Source organism: Mustelus asterias, chromosome 18 (assembly GCF_964213995.1).
Source record: "Mustelus asterias chromosome 18, sMusAst1.hap1.1, whole genome shotgun sequence".
Taxonomy (NCBI): domain Eukaryota; kingdom Metazoa; phylum Chordata; class Chondrichthyes; order Carcharhiniformes; family Triakidae; genus Mustelus; species Mustelus asterias.
In genome coordinates, this window is record NC_135818.1 from 8619252 (window position 1) to 8644239 (window position 24988).

A 24988-nucleotide genomic window follows, 5' to 3' on the forward strand; every position below is an offset into this window, starting at 1 on the left:
ACCTAACCCGCACATCTTTGGACTGTGGGAGGAAATCGGAGCACCCGGAGGAAACCCACGCAGACACGGGGTGAACGTACAGACTCCACACAGACAGTGACCCAAGCCGGGAATCAAACCCGGGTCCCTGGCGCTGTGAGGCAGCAGTGCTAACCACCGTGCCGCTCCAGCCAACTACTGATCCCTCCAGCCTGATCCACCATTCAATAAGATCAACCTGAGCTGTTACCTAACTCCATCTACCTGCCCATGTCCGGTATCCCTTAATACACTTGGTTATAAATCTATCAATCTTTGATTCATCCCTCAATCAAAATTCCAGGCTATTATAACCGGAGTTTGCGGTTTATTAGTTTTTAAAGTTTATTTTATTAGTGTCACGACACGGTATGGATGGCACAGTGACACAGTGCTTAGCTCTGCTGCCTCACAGCGCCAGGGGCATGGGTTTGATTCCTGGCTCGGGTCACTGTCTGTGAGAAGTCTGCACATTCTCCCCGTGTCTGCGTGAGTTTCCTCCGGGTGCTCCTGTTTCCTCCCACAGTCTGAAAGATGTGCTGGTTCGGTGCATCGAGCTGAACAGGCGCCGGAGTGTTGCAACTCGGGGAATTTCACAGTAACTTCATTGCATCGTTAATGTAAGCCTTACTTGTGACTAATAAATAAACTTCAACTTTACTTTTCACAAGTCGGCTTACATTAACACTGCGATGAAGTTACTGTGAAAATCCCCTAGTTGCCACACTCTGGTGCCTGTTCGGGTACACTGAGGGAGAATTTAGCATGGCCAATGCACCCTAACCAGCACATCTTTTGGACTGTGGGCGGAAACCGGAGCACCCGGAGGAAACCCACGCAGACACGGGGAGAATGTGCAGACTCTGCACACTCAGTGACCCAAGCCGGGAATCGAACCCGGGTCCCTGACGCTGTGAGGCAGCAGCACTAACCACTGCGCCGCCGTGCTGAGCAGGGCACTTATTTACCCAACCTTTTAAATACTTTCAAGTTCCTCGCGCTTCTCGTTGGGTACTCGGTGCTGAGTGCTCCTGGGTTGAGGGCATTTCCTTTCCCGACTCAGTTGCAGGGACAATCTCAAATCGGATTCGGAGCATTCCGACGGTAAACCCATTACCGTGACACTAATCCTCTTGCTTAAACAAGAGGGATGTTATTAGGCAGACCTAATTACTCAGTGTTTGCAGAAAAAGAGGTCACCCAAGTACCTTCGATCTCAAAGTAATGAGGAGCCTGACTTAATGAAGGGCAGGCAGACAATCATTTTCAATAATTAAGTGCTGGGCGAAGAGCAGGAAGTAATGAGATGGAAATAGCAGCAGCCCTTTGGTGCTCAGCCCTCTGCTTTCAGACAAGATCAGCTGCCAATCGCTCTGCAATCCCACCCAAAATTGCTTATTTCTCAAAGAGAGAAGAGACAGTTTTCTGCTTCCAATCTAAAATGGGTGGGAATTTGACACGATGGCTGGAATTTTCCCGCCCCGCCCGTCATGGGAATCGTAGCGGGAGGGACATGAATCATGCAAAGATCCATTGACCTTGGGCGGGATTTTCCAGGATTGCTGCGAACGCAGCTGGAAAATCTCACCCATTTGCCAGAATTCTGCCACTTTGCCCGCCACGGGAATCGGAGCGGGCGAGGGGCGGACCATGGAATAGGGTGGGATTTTCCAGTTTTGGGACGAGTGAAGCTGTAAAGCCCCACCCATTGGGTGGGATTTTCCAGCCACGCTCAACTAGAGACTGGAAAATCCCGCCAGAGGTCAATGGACTTTCCCATTGCCCGCCCCCCCACCACCCGCTCCAATTCCCGTGTCGGGTGGGGTGGTAAAATTCCGGTGAATGGCTGGGATTCTCTGGCCGTGCTTGCCCTGATACTGGAAAATCCCACCCGTAGTCAACGGACCTTTGCATGGTTCGTGTCCCTGCCGCGACGATTCTCGTGGTGGGCAGTATGGGAAAATTTCCCCAATGGGTGGGATTTTCCTGCCCCTCTGCAGTGGCGTGTCACTTGCTGGAGCTGGGTTCTTATGGTCCGGCCATTGTCAATGGGGTTTCTCACTGAATACACCCTTCACCACCAGCAAGCCAGCGGTAGGTGCGTGCCGCCGGTGGGACTGTAAGATCCCAGCGGTGTAAGCGGCAGCAAGATTTCGGCGAATGTGAGCCTCAGGCACAGAATGGTTTTGTGGGGTCAGGAAACATTTGTAATTCTCCATCGGGCTCTGAGTGCTGCTACATTTCACTGGCGGTTAGGGTACAAAGGAAAACTAAAACTTCCCATATGGGCTGGATAGCAGGTGGGACCTCGGGGGTGGGGAGACAGGAGGGGTCGATGAGAGAATCAAACCTAAAGCAGCCCTAAAAATCCTAAAGCAGTTCCGCAAGAAACTACAAAAGGTCGTGAATGTAGCCCAGTCCATCACGCAAACCAGCCTCCCATCCATTGACTCCGTCTACACTTCCCGCTGCCTCGGCAAAGCATCCAGCATAATTAAGGACCCTATGCACCCCGGACATTCTCTCTTCCACCTTCTTCCGTCGGGAAAAAGATACAAAAGTCTGAGGTCACGTACCAACCGACTCAAGAACAGCTTCTTCCCTGCTGCCATCAGACTTTTGAATGGACCTACCTTGCATTAAGTTGATCTTTCTCTACACCCTAGCTATGACTGTAACACTACATTCTGCAATCTCTCCTTTCCTTCTCTATGAACAGTATGCTTTGGCTGTATAGCGCGCAAGAAACAATACTTTTCACTGTATGTTAATACATGTGACAATAATAAATCAAATCAAATCAAATCAACCATCGATGGCAGAGTGTGCCTGTCCCTTCTGACGTTACGCAAGGGTTTGCGGCTACTTTCTAAGCAGCCACCTGAGACCCCACTCAGGAACGGTGGTCAGGACACCATGGGTGTGGAGGAATGGGAAGTATACAGATTGGTGTTGGACCCTGGGTTGCAAGCTCGCCTTACATTGAGTGCTGGCAGCTTTGATGCCCTTTTACCAACCAATCTGAAAACTGTATGAAGCAGGCCCTGGGTACCTGTGGGGTCCTTTGTATGGTTTGCTTCAGTTAAAATACTTCATTTTAAGATATTTCTGCCTATGTAACTAACGATGCTAAGCTTCAAAGCTAACTTGGCCACATTTTACAACTCAGCTGGGAATTCTGGGATGAGCTTAGAAATTGACTGCATTCTAAGCAAAACAAAGCTAAGCTAAAGTTTATTTATTAGTGTCACAAGTAGGTTTACATTAACACTGCAATGAAGTTACTGTGAAAATCCCCAAGTCGCCACACTCTGGCGCCTGTTTGGGTACACTGAGGGAGAATTTAGCATGGCCAGTGCATCTAACCAGCACGTCTTTTGGACTGTGGGGACTGCCCCTCTCTCTCAAGTAATCCTTTGTTGCTTTCTATAACGTGTTAATTTTAAATGATGCTCAATAAAGGAAGTTCAACATCGGACCAGTGATGCCGACGCCTATTCAAACAAATGAGCAGACCTTACAGGGTCACAATCTAGTTTCGCCCAGATTTCCAGCGACCAGCTGCCCAAAGCATTGGACTAACTGCTGCAAATTGTTCCATTGTATTCTCAGGATTTGGAGAGTACAATGAGGTTGACAGGACAGGAATGACTGAAGCTACAAAGTGCTCAATGGGCCAAAATTAGGCCGGACAGCGTATAAGTTGCTGGGAGCCAGAGGACAAATTTTCTTTCTCATCATTTGCAGGATATGAACATCAATGGCCCTTTGATTGTCTCTGCCTTTGAGACGGTGATGGTGTGGCTTGGAGGGGAGTTTGCAAGAGACGGGTGTTCCCTGCCACCCTCTTCCCTTGTCCTTCCATAAGGTAGAGGTCACGGGTTTGGAAGGTTCAATTGGCGCATTAAGACCCTTTAATAACTTGGCCTTCCTTGTCCATTCTACAACAGGGCATAAAGTAACATGACCTGAAACTCAGGGCAGGTATCACCTTCAAACAATCAGCTACAAAATTCATGTACAAACACTCGCTCCTACAAGGAATTGCACATTAGGGTTACTTAGGTGCTCTCAAAATTTCAACACTGCATTGCTAGTTCCAGGATAAGGCGCAATCTCGATAGAATGGGGTACACACACTGGAAACAGTTAGGGCGGCACAGTGGTTAGCACTGCTGCCTCACAGCGCCAGGAACCCGGGTTCGATGCCCAGCTTGGGTCACTGTCTGTGTGGAGTCTGCACGTTCTCCCCGTGTCTGCGTGGGTTTCCTCCAGGTGCTTCTGTTTCCTCCCACCGTCCAAAGATGTACTGGTTAGGTAGATTGGCCGTGCTAAATTGCCCCCTAGTGTCAGGGGGACTAGCTCGGGTAAATGCATGGGGTAATGAGGATAGGGCCTGAGTAGAATTGTGGTCGGTGCAGACTCGATGGGCTGAATGGCCTCCTTCTGCACTGTAGAGATTCTATGATTCTATAAGAATAGGGTACGCACGTTGAAAGAATAGGGTACGCACATCGGAAGGGGGCACGCACGCCGGAAGAAGGGGGCACGCACGCTGGAAGAACGGAGTGCACACATTGGAAGAACGGGGTACACACAGTGAAAGAATGGGGTACACACAGTGAAAGAATGGGGTACACACAGTGAAAGAATGGGGTACACACATTGGAAGAATGGGGTACACACATTGGAAGAATGGGGTACACACATTGGAAGAATGGGGTACACACATTGGAAGAATGGGGTACACACATTGGAAGAATGGGGTACACACATTGGAAGAATGGGGTACACACATTGGAAGAATGGGGTACACACATTGGAAGAATGGGGTACACACATTGGAAGAATGGGGTACACACATTGGAAGAATGGGTTACACACATTGGAAGAATGGGGTACACACATTGGAAGAATGGGGTACACACATTGGAAGGGTGGCCCCAGGAGCTCAAGATGTCCAGACATTGAGTGCACAGGGTAAAGTGGGGAAGAATCAAAGTCCTCTTCCAGAATCAAGATTGGGACAATACTTTTCACTTTCTTTCTTTTCCCTGCACCTTACTCTCTGACTCCAGTATACATCACGCCACACAATACATCACTGTAAATAAACAACATTTACCCAAAGAGCAAGGATTTGGAGCACAGAAAACAGGTGCCAAGCTCAAAGGGAGCACTGAGGTCAAGAAAAGATTCAACAAGAGCCAGAATTCTCTGGTCGTTCACGCTCCGAAGCCGCTGCCAGCGAGGATGGAGAATTTGGCGCTCGGCCAAATCTCCGTTCACTGCAGCGGGACTGGAGAATCCCGCTGGCGGGATTTCCAGAGAATTCCGGCCAGCGTCTTTCACATGCCCCGGATGGTTTATCCAGCCAGTGCGTTTTGAGCTGCTGTTGCCTTTCTCATGCTGTAGGTTTAACATTTATTCCTCAATCAACACCCACAACCAAATCAGTATCAAACACACAGGTTGCCCAGCAACTGATCACGCAGAGGCAATAAAGTGGGTTCAGCGTATGGCCAGATGCTTCATTATTCCGTTTCAGCATGAGGTGCCAACGCATGCCTTGTTCACCTTAGTCTCACTGATAGACTGAAATATTGCCACTGGGATGTCTTGAAAGCAGATCCAGCATTCGTGGCGGCACAAGGTGGTTCAGTGATTAGCACTGCTGCCTCACGGTGTCAGGGACCCGGCTTCAACTCCGGCCTCGGGTGATTGTCTGCGTGTGTGTGGAGTTTGTATGTTCTCTGCGTGGGTTTCCTCTGGGTGCTCCGGTTTCATCCCATAGTCCAAAGATGTGTGGGTTAGGTGGATTGGCCATGCTAAATTGCCCCTTAGTGTCAGGGGGACTAGCTAGGGTAAATACATGGGGTTATGGGGATAGGGCCTCGGTGGGATTGTGGTCGGTACAGGCTCGATGGGCCGAATGGTCTCCTGTAGGGATTCTCTGATTCTCTCTCTGATTCATTTTATAGGAAGAGGGGCTGGACTCTGCAGCTTGACTCACTGAGCTTGAGCAGTAAGTTGGTATCAGGGGGAAAACTTTATGGGCTGTCGGTTCGAACGTTTGGGAATACTTTCTTTGCACTTGGCTTGGCAGCATGGTGGCACAGTGGTTAGCACTGATGCCTCACAGCGCCAGGGACCCGGGTCTGATTCTCGGCTTGGGTCACTGTCTGTGCGGAGTTTGTACATTCTCCCTGTGTCTGCGTGGGTTTCCTCTGAGTGCTCTGGTTTCCTCCCACAGTCCGAAAGACGTGCTGGTTAGGTACATTGGCCATGCTAAATTCTCCCTCAGTGTACCTGAACAGGTACCAGAGTGTGGCGACTAGGGGATTTTCACAGTAACTTCATTGCAGTGTTAATGCAAGCCTATACTAATAAAGAAACTTTACTTTTATTTTAGGTATTTCATTTCAACTGTGTTCTACTCCCAAGTCCCCACCCGCCGCAATCCCCCCACACACATACACCCTCGCAGAATCTCCTGCTTAAACGGAAGAGTGTTGTACACAGTCGCAAAAGAAGCAAATGGTTTAATCATAATGTTACATGGGTATAAGTGTGACTGATACCAAAATGCAAACGCGGCACTTCAACACAGCGCATTCATTAAATTGCAGCAAATCCAAAATGGCAACTAATCAACAAACAACTTGATTTTATTCTCAATTACATTGTAATTAGCTTCACCTGACTAGCGCCATGCAGTGCCTCAACAGAGTAGTATTATTCTTCTGGGGAAAGCAACCAGGCTGAACGGGCACCGAATTTTTATTTTAACACATCCTGACAAGGCCAAGGGATCGGTATTTGCGATGAATATAAATTATATTGTCTATCATTTTTCTGTTAAATGCTACATTCGGGTTTCTTTTACAGATGGCTTTGCAGTTCGGAGTTCTGCCAATGTCCAGATATTCCCACTATGTTAACTTCCGATGATTATTCCTATTCATTTATGTGGGAGTTATTGATCAAGAATAAACTCTGCTTCCATTGAGGACTTAAGTGTGAACAAGCAATCTGCCTCGATCCCGGACCGTGAGACCCAGGAGCAGAAGGAGGCCATTCAGCCCATCGAGTCTGCTCCGCCATTCAATGAAATCATGGCTCATCTGATGTAATAATCCTCAACTCCACTTTCCCGCCTTATCCCCATAACCCTCGATTCCCTTACTGATTAAAAATCTGCCTCTCTCAGCCTTGAACATATTTAATGAACCAGCCTCTACGTCCCTCTGCGGTAAGGAATTCCACAGATTCACTGTCCTCTGTGACAAAACATTCCTCCTCATTTCTGTCTTCCTCCCTCTGCTGCCCGTTACTCTGATTACGCTCTCGCAACCTAGGCTCTCCCAGAAGGGGAAAGCTCTCAGCATCGACCCTGTCAGGCCCCCTGAGAATCCGATATGTCTACATGGGACAGTACAAGCAGTTCCTGTATCCTACTGCAATAATGTGCTTCATAACACACCAACGTGGCACAGTGGTTGGCACTGCTGCCTCACAGCGCCAGGGACCCGGGTTCGATTCCCGGCTTGGGTCACTGTCGTGTGAAGTTTGCACATTCTCCCCGTGTTTGCGTGGGTTTCCTCTGGGCGCTCCGGTTTCCCCCCACAGTCCGAAAAACGTGCCGGTTAGGCGCATTGGCCATGCTAAATGCTCCCTCAGTGTACCCGAACAGGCACCGGAGTGTGGTGACTGGGGGATTTTCACAGTAACTTCATTGCAAGCCTACCTGTGACACTAAGTAAACTTTGAAATTTTATCATGTTTCACTTCTTACCCCCTGACCTCCAACACTAGCAAATGGTGCTCGAATTCAAGGGCCCTGTCACTGGTCAAGATTGATAAAGAAGTGCAGTCAGCTGCAATTATATTGGGCGTTGGTGAGGCCACAGCTGGAGTATTGTGTGCAGTTTTGGTGTCCTTATCTGAGGAAGGATGTCCTTGGTATAGAGGGAGTGCAGCAAAGGTGGGAAGGTCGCTGTCTAAGACCTTTCAACCACAGTGAATCATAGTATCTTAGAATCATAGAATCCTACAGTGCAGAAGGAGGCCATTCGGCCCATTGAGACTACACCGACCACAATCCCACCCAGGCTCTATCCCCATAACCCCATGCATTTACCCTAGCTAGTCTCTCTGGACATTAAGGGGCAATTTAGCACGGCCAAACCACCTAACCCGCACATCTTTAGACTGTGGGAGGAAACCAGAGCACCCGGACGAAACCCACGCATACACGGGGAGAAGGTGCAAACTCTGTGAACTGAGGGGAGCAGAACCTCCTCTTGGAATAGGAAAAGTGACTCTCAGTGAACACAGTGAATATTACAGGTATCAGCTTTTCTGAAACATCTTGTATTGCAACTTTCTAGGTGGACAAACAATTAAAATAACTTTCTAACATCTGGAAGACCATTGTAAAATATCTGAAACATTTCCCTGACTGTATTGAAGCATCTCAGAGTGTTACTTGATGTATGTAAAGAACCTGAACATCATTGCTTTTTGTGTGATGGTCATTTTGCAATGATTATAATGTTCTCTCAGATTTATGAATGAGGCATACTAATGGAAAAAGAAAGAGCGCAGCAAAGGTTTACCAGGCTGATTTCTGGGATGGCAGGCCTATCATACGGCGAGAGACTACGTTTTTTAGGATTATATTCACTGGAGTTTAGAAGAGTGAGAGGGGATCTCATGGAAACTTATAAAATTCTAACAGAGTTAGACAGGGTAGATTCAGAAAGAATGTTTCCAATGGTGGGGGAGTCCAGAACTAGGGGAGGCATTGGCCAAGTGGTACCATCTTCGAATTGCCACTCTACTGGCCATTGCAAGATGGGCACTGAATCTCAAAACTGCCTACCGCTTCTCAACATTCTTATGGGGGAGGTGATGGCCTGGTGGTATTATCGCTGGACTATTAATCCAGAAATCCAGATAATGTTCTGGGGACCTGGGTTCGAATCCCGCAGATGGTAGATTTGAATTCAATAAAAAATACCTGGAATTAAGAATCTACTGTTGACCATGAAACCATTGTCGAAAAAACCCATCTGGTTCACTAATGTCCTTTAGGGAAGGAAATCTGCCGTCCTTACCTGGTCTGGCCTATACGTGACTCCAGGGCCACAGCAATGCGGCTGACTCTTAACTGCCCTCGGAAATGGCCTAGCACGACACTCAGTTCACCACCTTCTCAAGGCCGAATAGGGATGGGCAATAAATGCTGGCCAGCCAACGACACCCATGTCCCACGAATGAATAAAAAAAGAGGGGCCATAGTTTGAGGTAAACCTTTTAGAACTGAGGTGAGACGAGGAGGAATTTCTTCACCCGGAGGGTGGTGAATGTGTGGAATTCACTCCCACAGAAAGCAACTGGGGCCAAAACGTTGTCTGATTTCAAGAAGAAATTAGAGATAGCTCTTGGGGCTAAAGGGATTGAGGGATATGGGTGTAAGGGGGGGAGGGGATCAGGATATTGAATTTGATGATCAGCCATAATCAAAATGAGTGGTGGAGCAGGATCGAAGGGCTGAATGGCCTACTCCTGCTTCTATTCGAGTACAAACTTTCATCCCATTGATCTCAGCAAGGTGAGGACCTGATCCACACGTTAAAAGCCAGCATCCAACTCATCCTGACTGGAGTTGACAAACTCCTGCCTGACTCTTCCAGTCAACTCCACTTCAGAAAAAGGAGTCAAAAATCCCCCGAGGGAATTGAACCACATGTCACACCTTGTGACCGTCTAACAAAGAACTCCCTTGAGGAACTGGCTGACACGATGGCAGCTGATTGCAATGAGTGCCCTCGGCCTACGACACACCTCGACAAATGCAGGGTGCATCAGTGTGCCCCGCTGACCCCTGGCGCTTCTGAAGGGCAGACTGAGTGGGGCGGAGATAAATTCAAAAGCAATTAGTGTGGGATGAGCAGACACCAGCCATAAAGTTAGCAGAAAATCTAATGAGGCCTTTATGAGGCACAGAGAAACAATTGACACTAATGCAATGGGTCAAAGATCAAAAGTGCCCTTGAACATATGAAGTACTGGTTGCCAGCCAACTAAGACGCCAATTCGGAATCAATCATCTGTGGGCTCTATTCATCCAACTGCTTAATTTAATTTTGAGTGACAGTAAACTTTAGCCAGGCTTGATTTCACACATATTGTTTGATGCAAATTTTTTCAAAGTGTTTGTTTTCGCAAAGAGAAAGCCACCAAAAAAGGCTTCTTTGAAAGAATGCTTCAATTAAAAGTCAGTAGGAAGTCTCACAACACCAGTCCAACAGGTTTATTTGGAATCACGAGCTTTCGGAGTGCTGCCCCTTCATTGGGTGAGTGATGAGTCTCATCCGATGAAGGAGCGGCGCTCCGAAAGCTCGTGATACCAAATAAACCTGTTGGACTTTAACCTGGTGTTGTGAGACTTCTTACTGAGCCCACCGCAGTCCAACACCGGCATCTCCACATCATTAAAAATGATAAAGGGGTCAAACTGACAGTATAAAGTCCACTGAAGTACAATTCCGCTTGATACGGTTTTGGGGGTGGAGGGTCCGAAATTGCACTTCTCTAAGAAAATAAGTAGGCAGGGTCTTCTCGCTGGTCAGATCCCACCGAAAGCACCCCCCGCCCAACACACATTGATGGGTGCGCAAAATGGGAAACCGTGGTGACAGCGGCAGGACTGGAAGATTGCGCTGCCGGCCAATGGCGAGCTGTCTCCACGGTGGGGGGAGAGGGGGGGGGTGGAATCCCGCCAATAAGGGTTGCGTTCAGCACACAGCGATCCTATTTCGAAGTGTTTGGGATTTTGTTACAAAGGAAAACACGGGGTATTAAGATGAAGATGTTAGTCTGACCTGCATCGTGCTAAGGACCCTCGCAAGTGGAATAATTAACCTCACAGGTTTGTACAGCTGTCCAAGTTGACCTGGATTTGTCCATTGAGGCCATTTGGAAAGGGTCAGTCAGGTTAAGAACTCGTTCATTTATTGGTTAAACAATACATTTGGGCACAGAGTGTCCAAGAAAAATGTTGCCGGAGGTTCTGTATAAATCGTGCATGGGGCAAAGGAAATAGGAGTAGGAGTAGGCCTCCCCCCCACCCATATCCTCTGATCCCTTTAGCCCCAAGAGCCATATCTAACTTCTTCTTAAAAACATACGGGGTGGGATTTTCTGGCCGGGCTTGCCCCGAGACCTGAAAATCCCGCCTGAGGTCAATGCATAGTCCTGTCCCACCCACAAGGATTCCCGTGGCGGGCGGGACGGGAAAATTCCACCCACGATGCTTTAGCCTTGACTGCTTTCTGTGGTAATGAATTCCACAGGCTCATCACTCTCTGGGTGAAGACATTTCTTCTCACCTCCATCCTAAATGGTCTACCCTGTATCCTCAGACTGTGACCCCTGGGTCTGGGTTCCCTCACCAACGGGAACATTCTTTCTGAATCTACCCTGCATAGTCTTGTTGGAATTTTATAGGTTTCTATGAGATCTCCCCCCCATCATTCTTCTAAACTCCAGCGAATACAATCCTAATTCTCCCCGTGTCTGCGTGGGTTTCCTCCGGGTGCTCTGGTTTCCTCTCACAGTCCAAAGATGTGCGGGTTAGGTGGATTGGCCATGATAAATTGCCCCTTAGTGTCAGGGGGGCTAGCTAGGGTTGTGGGGATAAGGCCTGGGTGGGATATTGTGGTTGGTGCAGACTCAATGGGCCGAATGGCTTCCTTCTGCACCGTAGGATTCTATGATTCTGACCGACTCAATCTCCCCTCATGCGTCAGTCCCGCCATCACAGCAATCAGTCTGGTCAGGGCACACTGGCTTAAGAATTGGCAATTAACTCCTCATTAATTCTTTTAGAAATTAAATTCCTTCCTGTTAAGTCAGCTCCAGCACAACAGCGACTGGAACTGGCCAGGATTGGAGTGGGCGAGTGCTGGGAGCGACAAGGATGAGGAGAAAGCTGACCGCTTCATTCGCCTTCCCTCTCATCCTTCGGCATTCACTGACAGAAATCCACTCACACTTTGGGAATTAAACAAATCCGTTCTGCGAACTCCTGTCCCAGGGCCGGAAAGCCCCACTTTACAACTGATTCGGGACAAACTATTTTCCAAGCGATTGTGAGCTGACAAAAAAGCCTCTTTTTTGTTTTATTTCGCTCTTGGGAAATTGGCACCACTGGCGCAGCGGGCATTTGTTGCCCATTCCTAACAGCCCCTGAGGAGATGGTGGAGAACTTGGGGCGGCACAGTGGTTAGCACTGCCGCCTCACAGCGCCAGGGACCTGGGTCCCATTCCAGCCTCGGGTGATTGTCTGTGTGGGGTTTGCACATTCTCCCCGTGTTTGCGTGGGTTTCCGCTGGGTGTTCCGGTTTCCTCCCACACTCCAAAGATGTGCAGGTTAGGTTGATTGGCTGTGCTAAATTTCCCCTTAGTATCCACCCCTCAGACCTGCCTCCCATCCACTGACTTTGTCAACACTTCCCGCTGCCTCGGAAAAGCAGCCAGCATAATCAAAGACCCAACGCCCCCCCACCCCCCCGGACATTCTCTCTTCCATCTTCTTCCGTTGGGATAAAGATACAAAAATCTGAGGTCACGCACCAACCGACTCAAGAACAGCTTCTTCCCTGCTGCCGTCAGACCTTTGAATGGACTTACCTTGCACTAAGTTGATCTTTCTCTACACTCTGGCTATGACTGTAACACTACATTCCTCACTCTCTCATTTCCTTCTCTATGAACGGCATGCTTTGTCTGCATTGCACGCAAGAAACAATACTTTTCACTGTATACAAATACACGTGACAATAATAAATCAAATCAGATCAAAAATCAAATCAAGGGGGGACTAGCAGGGTAAATACATGAGGTTGCAGGGAAAGGGCCTGGGTGGGATTGTTGTTGGTACAAGCTTGATGGGCTGAATGGCCTCCTTCTGCCCTGTAGGGTTTCTATGATTCTAACTTCCATCATGAACAGTTGTGGTCCATGTGGTGTTAGTCAGGAGGCTGATGGGTTTTAACACAGCTCTGTCCTGAATGGTGTGGAACATTCTGTATTATTGCAGCTGTTCTCATCCCGAAAAGTGAAGAATATTCCAGCAAACCACTGACTTGTGCCTTACACTCTTTCCAGTTCAATTTGCCCTCTCCAGGCACTGTGGGGGTGTCCAGAACCAGGGATGAGAGTCTGAGGATACAGGGTAGACTGTTCAGGATGGAGATGAGGAGAAATCTCTTCACCCAGAGAGTGGTCAGCCTGTGGAATTCGCGATCACAGGAAGTATTGAGGCTAAAATGTTGAATGTTTTCAAGAAGCAGTTAGATGTAGCTCGCGAGGCGAAGGGGATCAAAGGGGCGGCAGATAGCACAGTGGTTAGCACTGCTGCTTCACAGCTCCAGGGACCTGGGTTCGAATCCCGGCTCGGGTCGCTGTCTGTGTGGAGTTTGCACATTCTCCCCGTGTCTGCGTGGGTTTCCTCCGGGTGCTCCGGTTTCCTCCCACAGTCCAAAGATGTGCGGGCTAGGTTGACTGGCCATTCTAAATTGACCCTTTGTGTCCCGGGATGCATAGGTTAGAGGGATTAGTGGGTAAATATGTAGGGATATGTGGGTAGGGCCTGGGTGGGATTGTGGTTGGTGCAGACTCGATGGGCCGAATGGCCTCTTTCTGCACTGTCTGATTCTATGATGATCTATGATGTGGGGGGAAGGTGGGATCAGGTTATTGAGTGATCAGCCATGATCATAATGAATGGCGGAGCAGGCTCGAGGGACCGAATGGTCTCCTCTTGCTCCTATCTTCTATGTTTCAATGTTAATCCCTCTTGATTAACACCAGGGGGTCCAATTCTTATCTGCATTTGTTTCCCCCAGTAGCGCTAATAATAGTTTTGGTAACCGACAGGTTAATAATACTGTCTGCATGGGCGGCACGATGGCACAGTGGTTAGCATTGCTGCCACATAGTACCAGGGACCCGGGTTCGATTCCCGGCTTGGGTCACTGTCTGCGTGGAGTTTGCACGTTCTCCCCATGTCTGCGTGGGTTTCCTTCAGGTGCTCCGGTTTCCTCCCACAGTCCAAAGATGTGCGGCTTAGGTTGATTGGCCATGCTAAATTGCCCCTCAGTGTTAGGGGGACTAGCTAGGGTAACTATGTGAGGATATGGGGAGAGGGGTTAGGTGAGATTGTGGTCGGTGCAGACTCGATGGGCCGAATGGCCTCCTTCTGCACTGTAGGGATTCTGTGATTCTATAATATAGCAACATTAAAGAGGAGTCACAGGCTAAACAACAGTACTCAAGAAATGTTACAAATCACTTTCGGAAGGAACTAAGACAGCCTTCATTGAAATAAAACCAAGGATAAACTGTGTGAGCTTTGCAACATTTTGAGTTTTTACTGTGGGGAGGGGATAGCTTAGTGGTATTATTGCTAGACTATTAATCCAGAAACTCAGCTAACGCTCTGGGTACCCAGGTTCGAATCCTGCCATGGCAAATGGTGAAATTTGAATTCAATAAAAAAAAATCTGGAATTAAGAATCTACTGATGACCATGAAATGATTGTCATAAAAACCCATCTGGTTCGCTAGTGTCTTTTATGAAAGGAAATCTGCCACCCTTACCTGGTCTGGCCTACATGCGACTCCAGAGCCACAGCAATGTGGTTGACACTCAACTGCCCTCCAAGGCAACTAGGGATGGGCAATAAATGCTGGCCCAGCCAGCGATGCCCATGTCCCACGAATGAATAAAAAAGTTAGATCTGATAGCTTTCAGCACTGTCGTGTACATGCAATTATTTCTGATCAATTCGACAACAAGGAATAGTGATTTCCGAGCTGCCACTGGGTCACTTAAAAAACCAATGCAGCGTTATGTACGATGGGTGGGATCTTCCAGCCGCGCACGCCCCAAGACTGGAAATTCCTGCCCAAGGTCAGCGGACCATCAAATATTTTGTCGCGCTTGCTACAATTCCCGCAGGACGGGAAACCTCCGGCCACCACGTTGCCAGATTGAAGTCCAACAGGGAAGAGAGATCAAAACCCGCGAACGCCCCTGGTGACATGTGACTAATCACACAGAGATGTTTCGCTGTACAGTACGCAACAAGCCAACACGGTTGGAGAGACGCGAACTGTCCACGTTCTCCGTGTAAGACCATAAGACATAGGAGCAGAATTAAGCCAATTGGCCCATCGAGTCTGCCCCGCCATTCAATCATGGCTGATATTTTTCTCATCCCCATTCTCCTGCCTTTTCCCCATAACCCCCTTATGTATTACAGAAGGACGTCAAGCTCAGTTATTCAAAGACTTCAGTCAATGGAGTTTAGGAATTTTCATTGGACTCACATTTCTCAAGTTGACACCATAGGCAAGACCGACCACACACAATTCAATTGAACAGAAGCAGTTTTATTAACTCCAAATCACCCGTCAACACGCAGAGAACGGATGCAAAAACATCTGGTGCGTAGATTACAATATTGATTTGGTGAAATAATATCCTGCTGGATTGGTGTGCAAGCAACATCAATTATCTCATACCAATTTGCATTTGCTCCGTACCGATGATGTTTTGCAAACTCGATGCCAATATCTGTCCATTTGTTCCTGGTTACCAGAGAAAATTAATCGCTTCCTGTTCAAATCAATTTTACTTCCTGTTCCAATCAATGTTAGTTTATAGACCTTCACCTGTTTCCCAAGGAATTAGCAGTGTATAGAAAGATAGACATGAAAAGTCATGTTTTGTGTTATCATGTGATCCACGCTTACATTACAAGTTAAGAATTCACAATCAGCGTCGCTATGCTATGGGTCAGGCCTTTTCAGAATCACAGAATACTACAGTGCAGAAGAAGCCCTTGTACCAACGCACGAAAGGCCCTGACCTGCCCATCTAATCCCACTTGCCAGCACTTGGCCCATAGCCTTGAATGTTATGATGTGCCAAGTGCTCATCCAGGTACTCTTTAAAGGATGTGAGGCATCCCACCTCCACCACCCTCCCGGGCAATGCAGTCCAGACCGTCACCACCCTCTGGGTAAAAACGTTTCTCCTCAAATCCCCCCTAAACCTCCAACTCCTCACTTGTAACTTGTGCCCCCTGACCCTTCATTAAGGGGAAAAGCTGCTCCTTATCCACCCTGTCCATGCCCCTCATAATCTTGAACACCTCAGTCAGGTCACCCCTCAGTCTTCTCTGCTCTTGAGAAAACCTATCCAATCTCTCTTCATAATTTAAATGTTCCACCCCAGGCAGCATCCTGGTAAATCTCCTCTGCACCCCCTCACATGCAACCTGCTCTCACACCGTAACCGTTCCACTTTGGTGAGCCAGTGTTGTAGCCACTCCCATCAGGGCGGTGGGAATCTGGAATGCCTGGCCTGGGAAGGTAGTGGAGACCGGAAATCTTACAACCTTGAAAAAGTATTTGGATGAGCACTTGAAGTATCATAACATTCAAGGATATGGGACAAGGGCTAGAAAATGGGAGTAGTGCGACTTTAGTGGTAGTTATTGTTGGTAGAGACTCGATGGGCCGAAGGAGCTCTTTTGCACTGCATGACTCTGTTGATTCTCTGCTGAACCACATACTTGTCAAGTGCTTAGTCTCACTGCCCATCATTCTAGGTTCTAGTAACTTCCCCTTAAGTTATGCAGAACTAATAAGTCTACAATTACTTGTTTTCTTCCTTCTTCCTTAACAGGGTACATCTAAAAGGACAAGAGCGGCGGATACCTGGGAACACCACCATCTGGAGGTCCCTCTCCGTGTCACTCACCAACCTGACTTGGAAATATATCGGCTGTCCCTTCACTGTCACTGGGTCAAAATCCTGGAACTCCCTCTCTAACAGCATGGTGGGTGTACCTACACCTCAGGGACTGCAGTGGTCCAGGAAGGTAGCTCACCACCACCTTCCCAAGAGTAATAATGGATGGGCAATAAATGGGTGTCAGCGGCACCCATATCGCATAAAACAAATTTTAAAACATTGTAATCACTCTTGGGTGGCACGGTGGCACAGTGGTTAGCACTGCTGCCTCACAGTGCCAGGGGCCCAGGTTCGATTCCCAGCTTGGGTCACTGCCTGTGTGGAGTTTGCACGTTCTTCCTGTGTCTGTGTGGATTTCCTCCGGGTGCTCCGGTTTCCTCCCACAGTCCAAAGATGTGTGGGTTAGCTGGATTGGCCATGCTAAATTGCCCCTTAGTGTCAGGGGGACTAGCTTGGGTAAATATGTGGGGTTACGGGGATAAGGTCTGGGTGGGATTGCGGTCAGTGATGGGCTGAATGGCTTCCTTCTACACTGTAGGGATTCTATGATTCCATTCAAAACAGCTTAGTTAGCCCACAAAATCTGATAGTTTGAGTAACCGCAACTTGCTGAGGTGTATCCTCAAATTATATTTCTTCGGTGTATTCCAGGTTCCATTTTCATAGAATCCTTACAGTGCAGAAGGAGGCCAATCAGCCCGTCGAGTCTGTACTGACCACAATCCCACCCACGTTCTATCCCCGTAACCCTATGTATTTACCCTGCTAATCCCCTGACACTAGGGTCAATTTAGCATGGCCAATCAACCTAACCCGCACATCTTTGAAGTGTGGGGGGAAACCGGAGCACCCGGAGGAAACCCATGCAGACACGGGGAGAACGTCCAGACTCCACACAGACAGTGACCCAAGCCGGGAATCGAATCCGGGTCCCTGACGCTGTGAGGCAGCAGTGCTAACCACTGTGCCACCGTGCAGCCCATTTAAAGTGATAGATGTTGCGTCCTGATGTTGAACGGGTATTTCAACAACGTCCCTGACCTCATCAACATTGTGAAGAGATTTGGAAAATGATAGCTGACAAAATGGCGTCTGCCATTGTTGGAGGCAATGCCACCAACTGGAGCCGCGGCGCACTCTGACCCCTCCCCACAATCCCCCCAGCCTCTGTGCCTACCTCAGCGACTCTGCCATCCTCCGCAGATCTTCATTCTGCTGTTTCAAGCGCTCGAGTTTCGCGAGGATCTTGGACAGTTCTCTGCTGGAGCGATCCGGCTGCTCGCTGTCCCTGACTAAATGGCCGCCGATGTAGAACAGCAACGTCCCCCAGGCAAGAAGGATCAACATAATCCAACGCCAGGATCCGGTCCATGGCCGCATCTTGAGCTGGTCAAGCCCCACAGTAGCTGCTCACAGGTCAGAAACGCGACGGCATGGCTTCCCAGATCCTCGCGGAGATGAACGAGACTCGGGCCTGTCTCGCCCTCAGTGCATCGTGCCAGGGATCCACACCGCTCCTCGAATCTTCCGCAGCCTGCTTCCTCTCTCCCCCAAAGCGAACCGTCCCCTCCGTTTGACAACCAGAAAATTCACTTATTAAAAGCCTCTCATCTCGACACTCTGCAGAAAGAGAAGAAAAAGATCACATAATTGGATTAATTATATGACTTACAAATAATGGGCCACATGTGAAAGCAATTATACTGAAAGCCTAGATAGTGTTGTATGGGGGAGTGCCAGATCACACTGCCTGCCCTACGAGCTCCAAAAGGGCACGTCACTTCAGTTCGTCTGGCTAATCCACACAATATATTAAAAAATCATTACAGATAAACAGAGCAAATCACATTCGCTCGCACTGTGTCTTGATTTTGGAAGGCATTACAGTGGCACAGCTATCCAAGGCTGCTGCACTGAGATAGAACTCACGGCATCTTAACTCACAGCGCGGAGAATTATTCAAAGGCCACCTCACAAATGGAGGACGTGAATAAACCTAAAACTGAATTGGAAAATATATTCTGCTCTTTGGTGTGCTTCAAAAGGGTACATTATACTTTGGATTGTTCTGCAGTCATGATTGACCCCCGTTGGTTGAGGACCACCATGTCTGGTGGTCCTCAAACTCAGCCAACTTTCACCCCAACTCGCAGCAGGTATTGCAAGTGTCGAGTGCCTTGAAGACAACCCCCCCACCCAAGGAATGTCAGTCCGTGATCGTGTTAATATGACAAGTTTCTCTCACAGAAACATAGAAGATAGGAGCAGGAGGAGGTCATTCGGCCCTTCGAGCCTGCTCCACCATTCATCACCATCATGGCTGATCGTCCAACTCAATAGCCTAATCCTGCTTTCTCCCCATAACCTTTGATCCCATTCGCCCCAAGTGCTATATCCAGCCGCCTCTTGAATACATTCAATGTTTAGACACCAACTACTTCCTGTGGTAATGAGTTCCACAGGCTCTTTGGGTGAAGAAATGTCTCCACACCTCCGTCCTAAATGGTCTACCCTGAATCCTCAGACTGTGACCTCTGGTTCTGGACTCCCCCCACCATTGGGAACATCCTCCCTGTCTGGTCCTGTTAGAATTTTATAAGTCTATTTATTTATTTATAAATCTCTATGAGATCCCATCTCGATGGCAGTGTGTAAAAAATGCAATGTTTACCACGGTGGCACAGTGGTTAGCACTGCTGTCTCTCAGCGCCAGGGTCCCAGGTTCGATTCCCGGTTTGGGTCACTGTCTGTGTGGAATTTGCATGTTCTCCCCATGTCTGCGTGGGTTTCCTCCGGGTACTCCAGTTTCTTCCCACACTCCAAAGATGTGCAGGATAGGTGGATTGGCCAAGCTAAGTTGCCCCTTAGTATCCCAGGATGTGTAGGCTCGGGGCAATTAATGGCGTGGGGGTCGTGGGGATAGGGCCTGGGTAGGATGCTCTGTTGGGAGAGTTGGTGCAAGTTCGATGGGCCAAATGGCCTCCTTCTACATTGGAGGGATTCTATGAAAATGAGAGGCAAATGTCTTCAGGAATTAGATGGGATTGGAATCCACTTAACATTTTGGCTTTTTATGTATTCAGGGAAATTTGAGAATAATCTGCTGGTTCTGGTGATCTGCTGTGAGATGATGAGAGGGGAGGCGATGGCCTAGTGATATTATTGCTAGACTATTAACCCAGAAACTCAGCTCATGTTCTGGGGACCCCGGTTCGAATCCCGCCATGGCAGATGGTGGAATTTAAATTCAACAAAAAAAAAATCTGGAATTAAGAATCTACTGATGACCATGAAACCATTGTCGATTGTTGGAAAAACCCAACTGGTTCACTAATGTCATTTAGGGAAGGAAATCTGCCGTCCTTACCCGGTCTGGCCTACATGTGACTCCAGAGCCACAGCAATGTGGTTGACTCTCAACTGCCCATGAAATGGCCTAGCAAGCCACTCGGTTCAAGGGCAACTAGGGATGGGCAATAAATGCTGGCCAGACAGCAATGCCAATGTCTCATGAATGAATTAAAAAAAGATTCACAAGGCCAAGAGTCTCCGATAAAAATTTTTTACTGCGGATGCTGGAATCTGCAACCAAAAGAGAAAACGCTGGAAAATCTCAGCAGGTCTGGCAGCATCTGTAAGGAGAGAAAAGAGCTGACGTTTCGAGTCCAGATGACCCTTTGTCAAAGCTAAAAGCATAGAAAGTGGGAGATATTTATACTGCAGGAGGAGGGAATGAAAGATGAGTCGTCACTACAGAAACAAGGGGAAAGACTGCCAACAGCTGTCCGCAGAGAGAATAAAGGGTGTGAATGGCCAAACGGCAGAGAAGCTGTAAACTGTGACAGATGAAGATGTTGGGGGTGGGAGGGAATGGGACAGAATGTAGAAAAGGGGAAGCGGGGGGAGAAAAGGCAAGGGAAGGGGGATGAAGTTGGGGGAAAGAGTGGGGGGGGGAAGAAAAATGAAGAAAGACAATAAAAAAATAAAAAGTAGAGAACAGTAAAAAATAAAATAAAATAAAATAAAATAAAAACAAAGGGGTGGAGGTGGGGGTAGAGCGAATCATCTGAAGTTGTTGAATTCGATGTTGAGACCGGAAGGCTGTAAAGTGCCCAGCTGGAAGATGAGATGCTGTTTTTCCAGCTTGCTTCACTGGAACATTGCAGCAGGCCAAGGACAGACATGTGGGGGCATCTCCGATCTTGGACTGCGGTTATCCAGTACAATGTCCAGAGTGGCTGAGGCTTCAGCATAATAGTTTCAATCCCCTGAAGAAGATTACCTTCGGACCTTTGCAAATTAGCATTAACTGTGACAAGGGGGTTGCCACACTGAAGAGTCTCGTACCCATTCTGCTTCGCTCTTGATTTGACCTGGTGACTTGCTTTTAACTCGAGTGCCCGCGGGAGCACGGCTTAAGTTTCAAAATATTCAAGAACGGCAAATTGATATGGTGTGTGTTTTGGGGGGGGGGGGGGGTGGTGGTGGGACCCAAAGAAAAGCACCACATTTAGCAAAAGAAAAACAAACCTACATTGCCAGAAGAATTTAGACTTGGATGCAACACAATTTTGAAATATAATGGGGAATTTCCAAATGCCCAGAAGAACATTTAAAATAAAACATTTGGGCTGTTGAATTATGAATATATCTGTTGGTTTCCAGTAATTTTTTAAGTCTACACTCACATTGCAACATTACAGAATTCCCTTTGACAGTGAGGGACAAAAGTCAATTGTAAAAATCTTAGCTACGCACTATACATTAATCATAGAATCCCTACAGTGCAGAAGGAGACCATTTGACCCATCGAGTCTGCACTGACTCTTACCCAGAACCTATCCCTGCAACCACACGTATTTTACCCCGCTAATCCCCCTAACCCATATATCTTGGGACACTAAGGGGCAATTTAACACGGCCAATCCACCTAACCTGCACATCATTGGGAGGAAACCGGAGCACCCGGAGGAAACCCACGCAGACATGGGGGAGAACGTGCAACGTCCACACAGACAGTCATCCGAAGTTGGAATTGAACGCGGGTCCCTGGCGCTGTGAGGCAGCAGTGCTTAACCACTGCGCCACCGTGACGCTCCCAGACTGACAGCCTGACTTTAGTCAAGTGTGAGGTGGTGACTTCGAGGATTTTGGCAGCAGTGCTAACCACCGTGCCACCATAGCTTTCTGTGCTGGCAAAAAAATGCATTAATTAAGCTCGGTGGGCCAGAATCCAACGCAATAACGACAATACAAAATGCAATGAAGAGACAAAAACACCCCAGCATTGGCACGGTGCGTACATTATTACACATGTAACTGCTTGCTGTCGAAAGCAATGCTGGAAAGAAAAGAATAATGGAATCAGAGTATCCCAAACTACAAGGGCAGACGTTAATACTTTCTGAACTTGCGCACTTAAACATTGGTTCATCAAGAAAACACTTCAAAGGTCGAGAATAAATGAGCATTTATAGAATATACAACTGAATTGCATTTGGACTGATAAATGTATGCAAAACCTTTCAACAAATGAAGTGACTTCAGAACTATATATAAAAAAGGCATGGATTTATGCAGCGAACTTGGATACAAATTACTAGCTGCTTGACTTCTCCAGATTCTGGAACAGAAATGGCATTATCTGATTTGTGAGGTGTGATCAGACGATAAGACTTGTTGCGTTTCAGAGACTTGATTTGCAAGTTGCTACACTTTCTAGTAATGTTGAAATCATCGCACCATCCTTCATCTCCAGGCTTGCGGCTTGTGCCAAAGGAGCAGTAAATGGTGAATTGGTGGTTCTCAAACTTCTCTGAGGTGGATTCCCTGCCAGGGCAGGGCAGGCCTGCGCCAAGCACTGGCGACGCCCGGGCACCTCTTGCAAATGGCAGTCCAGATGGTACATCTTTCCCGTTCGTGGCTCAGTCACTTCTGGGAAAACACCCAACTCTTCAGCATCTCCGAGCTACTCACGCAGCTCTCCAGGTTTTAAATCCTTTCAGCCAGCTCGCACAGTGCCTCCCAGAGCTCCTGTTCCCGCTTCTGCCAAACAGAGGATCCAAACAAGCTTCCTCAGAGCGAGATGCTTCCTCTCCTCAAGAATTCCCGGCATTCCGTTTTCTGTCTCGCTCCCTCTCCTTACTGACCTACGTTGGATCTCTGTTGGCAATGTCCCTGTCTTAAAATTCTCATCCTTAATGACAAATCCCTCCATTCCCTCCTTCTCTCTGTAACGACAGCTGTACAACTCTCTGCACTTCTCCAGTGCTGGCCTCTTAACCATCCTCAATTTTAATTGCTCCATTATTGACACCAGCTGCCTACCTCCTTATACTTTGGAATTCCCTCCACAAACCTCTTTTCCCTCCTTTAAGAGCTGCTCCTTGCTTGCAAATGTTTGGTCCTCAGTGCTGATAGCTCACGTGGTTCAGCGTCACACTTTTGTTTGATAATTCTCCTGTGAGAGTCCGACGTCAGAGGCGCTATACAAATGCAAGGTGTTTCTGGATAGTCACACAAGACCAAACACAGTGTTGAGCTAAGGGAGTGGCCAGTCTCACTCTCATTATATTGGGATATAAAGCAGATTGATGTGCACGGATATCTGGATAGATATTGGATGCCTCGGACATCTGGACAGAACCATCCGTGAGCTATGTACCTTAAACATGCCCAATGTAAAACAAACCATGCACCCAAAAATGGCGGCACGGTAGCACAGTGGTTAGCACTGCTGCTTCACAGCTCCAGGGACTTGGGTTCGAATCCCGGCTCGGGTCGCTGTCTGTGCGGAATGGGCGGCACGGTAGCACAGTGGTTAGCACTGCTGCTTCACAGCTCCAGGGACCTGGGTTCGAATCCCGGCTCGGGTCGCTGACTGTGTGGAGTTTGCACATTCTCCCTGTGTCTGCGTGGGTTTCCTCCGGGTGCTCCGGTTTCCTCCCACAGTCCAAAGATGTGCGGGCTAGGTTGATTGGCCATTCTAAATTGCCCCTTAGTGTCCTAGGATGCATAGGTTAGAGGGGTTAGCGGGTCAATATGTAGGGATATGTGCATAGGACCTGGGTGGGATTGTGGTTGGTGCAGACTCGATGGGCCGAATGACCTCTTTCTGCACTGTACGATTCTATGATTCTATGGGAATCAACTTTCTACTCAAACCCATGCAATGTTTCTCCAAAATCCATAGGAACCAACTACGAATTCGGAGCAGGAGTAGGCCACTTGGCCCCTCTGGCCTGCTCTGCCATTCAACAAGATCATGCCTGACCTAACCTCAACTTCACATCCCCACCTACCCTGATAACCTTTCACCACTCCTTATTTATCAAGAATCACTCCCGCTCTTGTGCTCTCCATGGACGCAGAGAATCATAGATTCCCTGCAGTGCAGAGGGAGGCCATTGAATCTGCACCAACTCGCTGACAGAGTCCAACCCAGGTACTGTCCTCTGTACTATCTCCACAATCCCACACACTTAACATGGCTCATCCCCCTAATCTGCACATCTTTGGACACTAAGGGGCAATTTAGCACGGCCAATCCACCGAACCTGCACATTTTTGGACTGTGGGAGGAAACCGGAGCACCCGGAAGAAACCCACGCAGACATGGGGAGAATGTGCAAACTCCACACAGACAGTGACCCAAGGCCGAAATCGAACCTGGGTCCCTAGCGCTGTGAGGCAGCAGTGCTAACCACTGTGCCACCGCATTTTCAATCAAACAGAGCAAAATTTTCTTTATACCATACTTTGCAAGAATAATCATCTGTGACAAGTTAGTGATGTGGACTAGAATCGAATTGCAACTCACATCTGCTGCGTACGCCATGACCTCAATTTACTCTCTTCCAATGAGGGGTAAGGCAAGAATGGCCAATCTCCCAGCTTTTTGACCCTCGATGTTTAGACTTTCACTACGAAGACGGTGAAAGAGCAGAGTGTAACGAATCACTTTCTATCACTATGGCAATGACACACCAATTTAAATGACAAAACTTCTCATCGCACTCCCCAAGATCCCCACTCCTGTTCCCAAAGTAGAGGCTTTGTGATTCCAAAACTAACTGTGTATTTCTGGCCATTCCCACATGTACTTAAGAGTTCCATCCCTCTGCATAGTTAGCATCT

General features: G+C 48.1%; 1 protein-coding gene across 10 annotated transcripts in view; it reads right to left on the minus strand.

The window, feature by feature from the left end:
* Positions 1 to 24988, minus strand: part of LOC144506952 (alpha-(1,6)-fucosyltransferase) — a 646707-nt gene that overhangs the window by 161184 nt on the left and 460535 nt on the right. For all 10 annotated transcript variants that reach the window (XM_078233392.1, XM_078233382.1, XM_078233383.1 and 7 more), the window contains one exon: positions 18030 to 18472. In XM_078233392.1, coding sequence (XP_078089518.1) covers positions 18030 to 18232 — 203 coding nt within the window. In that variant the 5' untranslated portion in view covers positions 18233 to 18472. The remainder of the gene's footprint in view (positions 1 to 18029; positions 18473 to 24988) is intronic.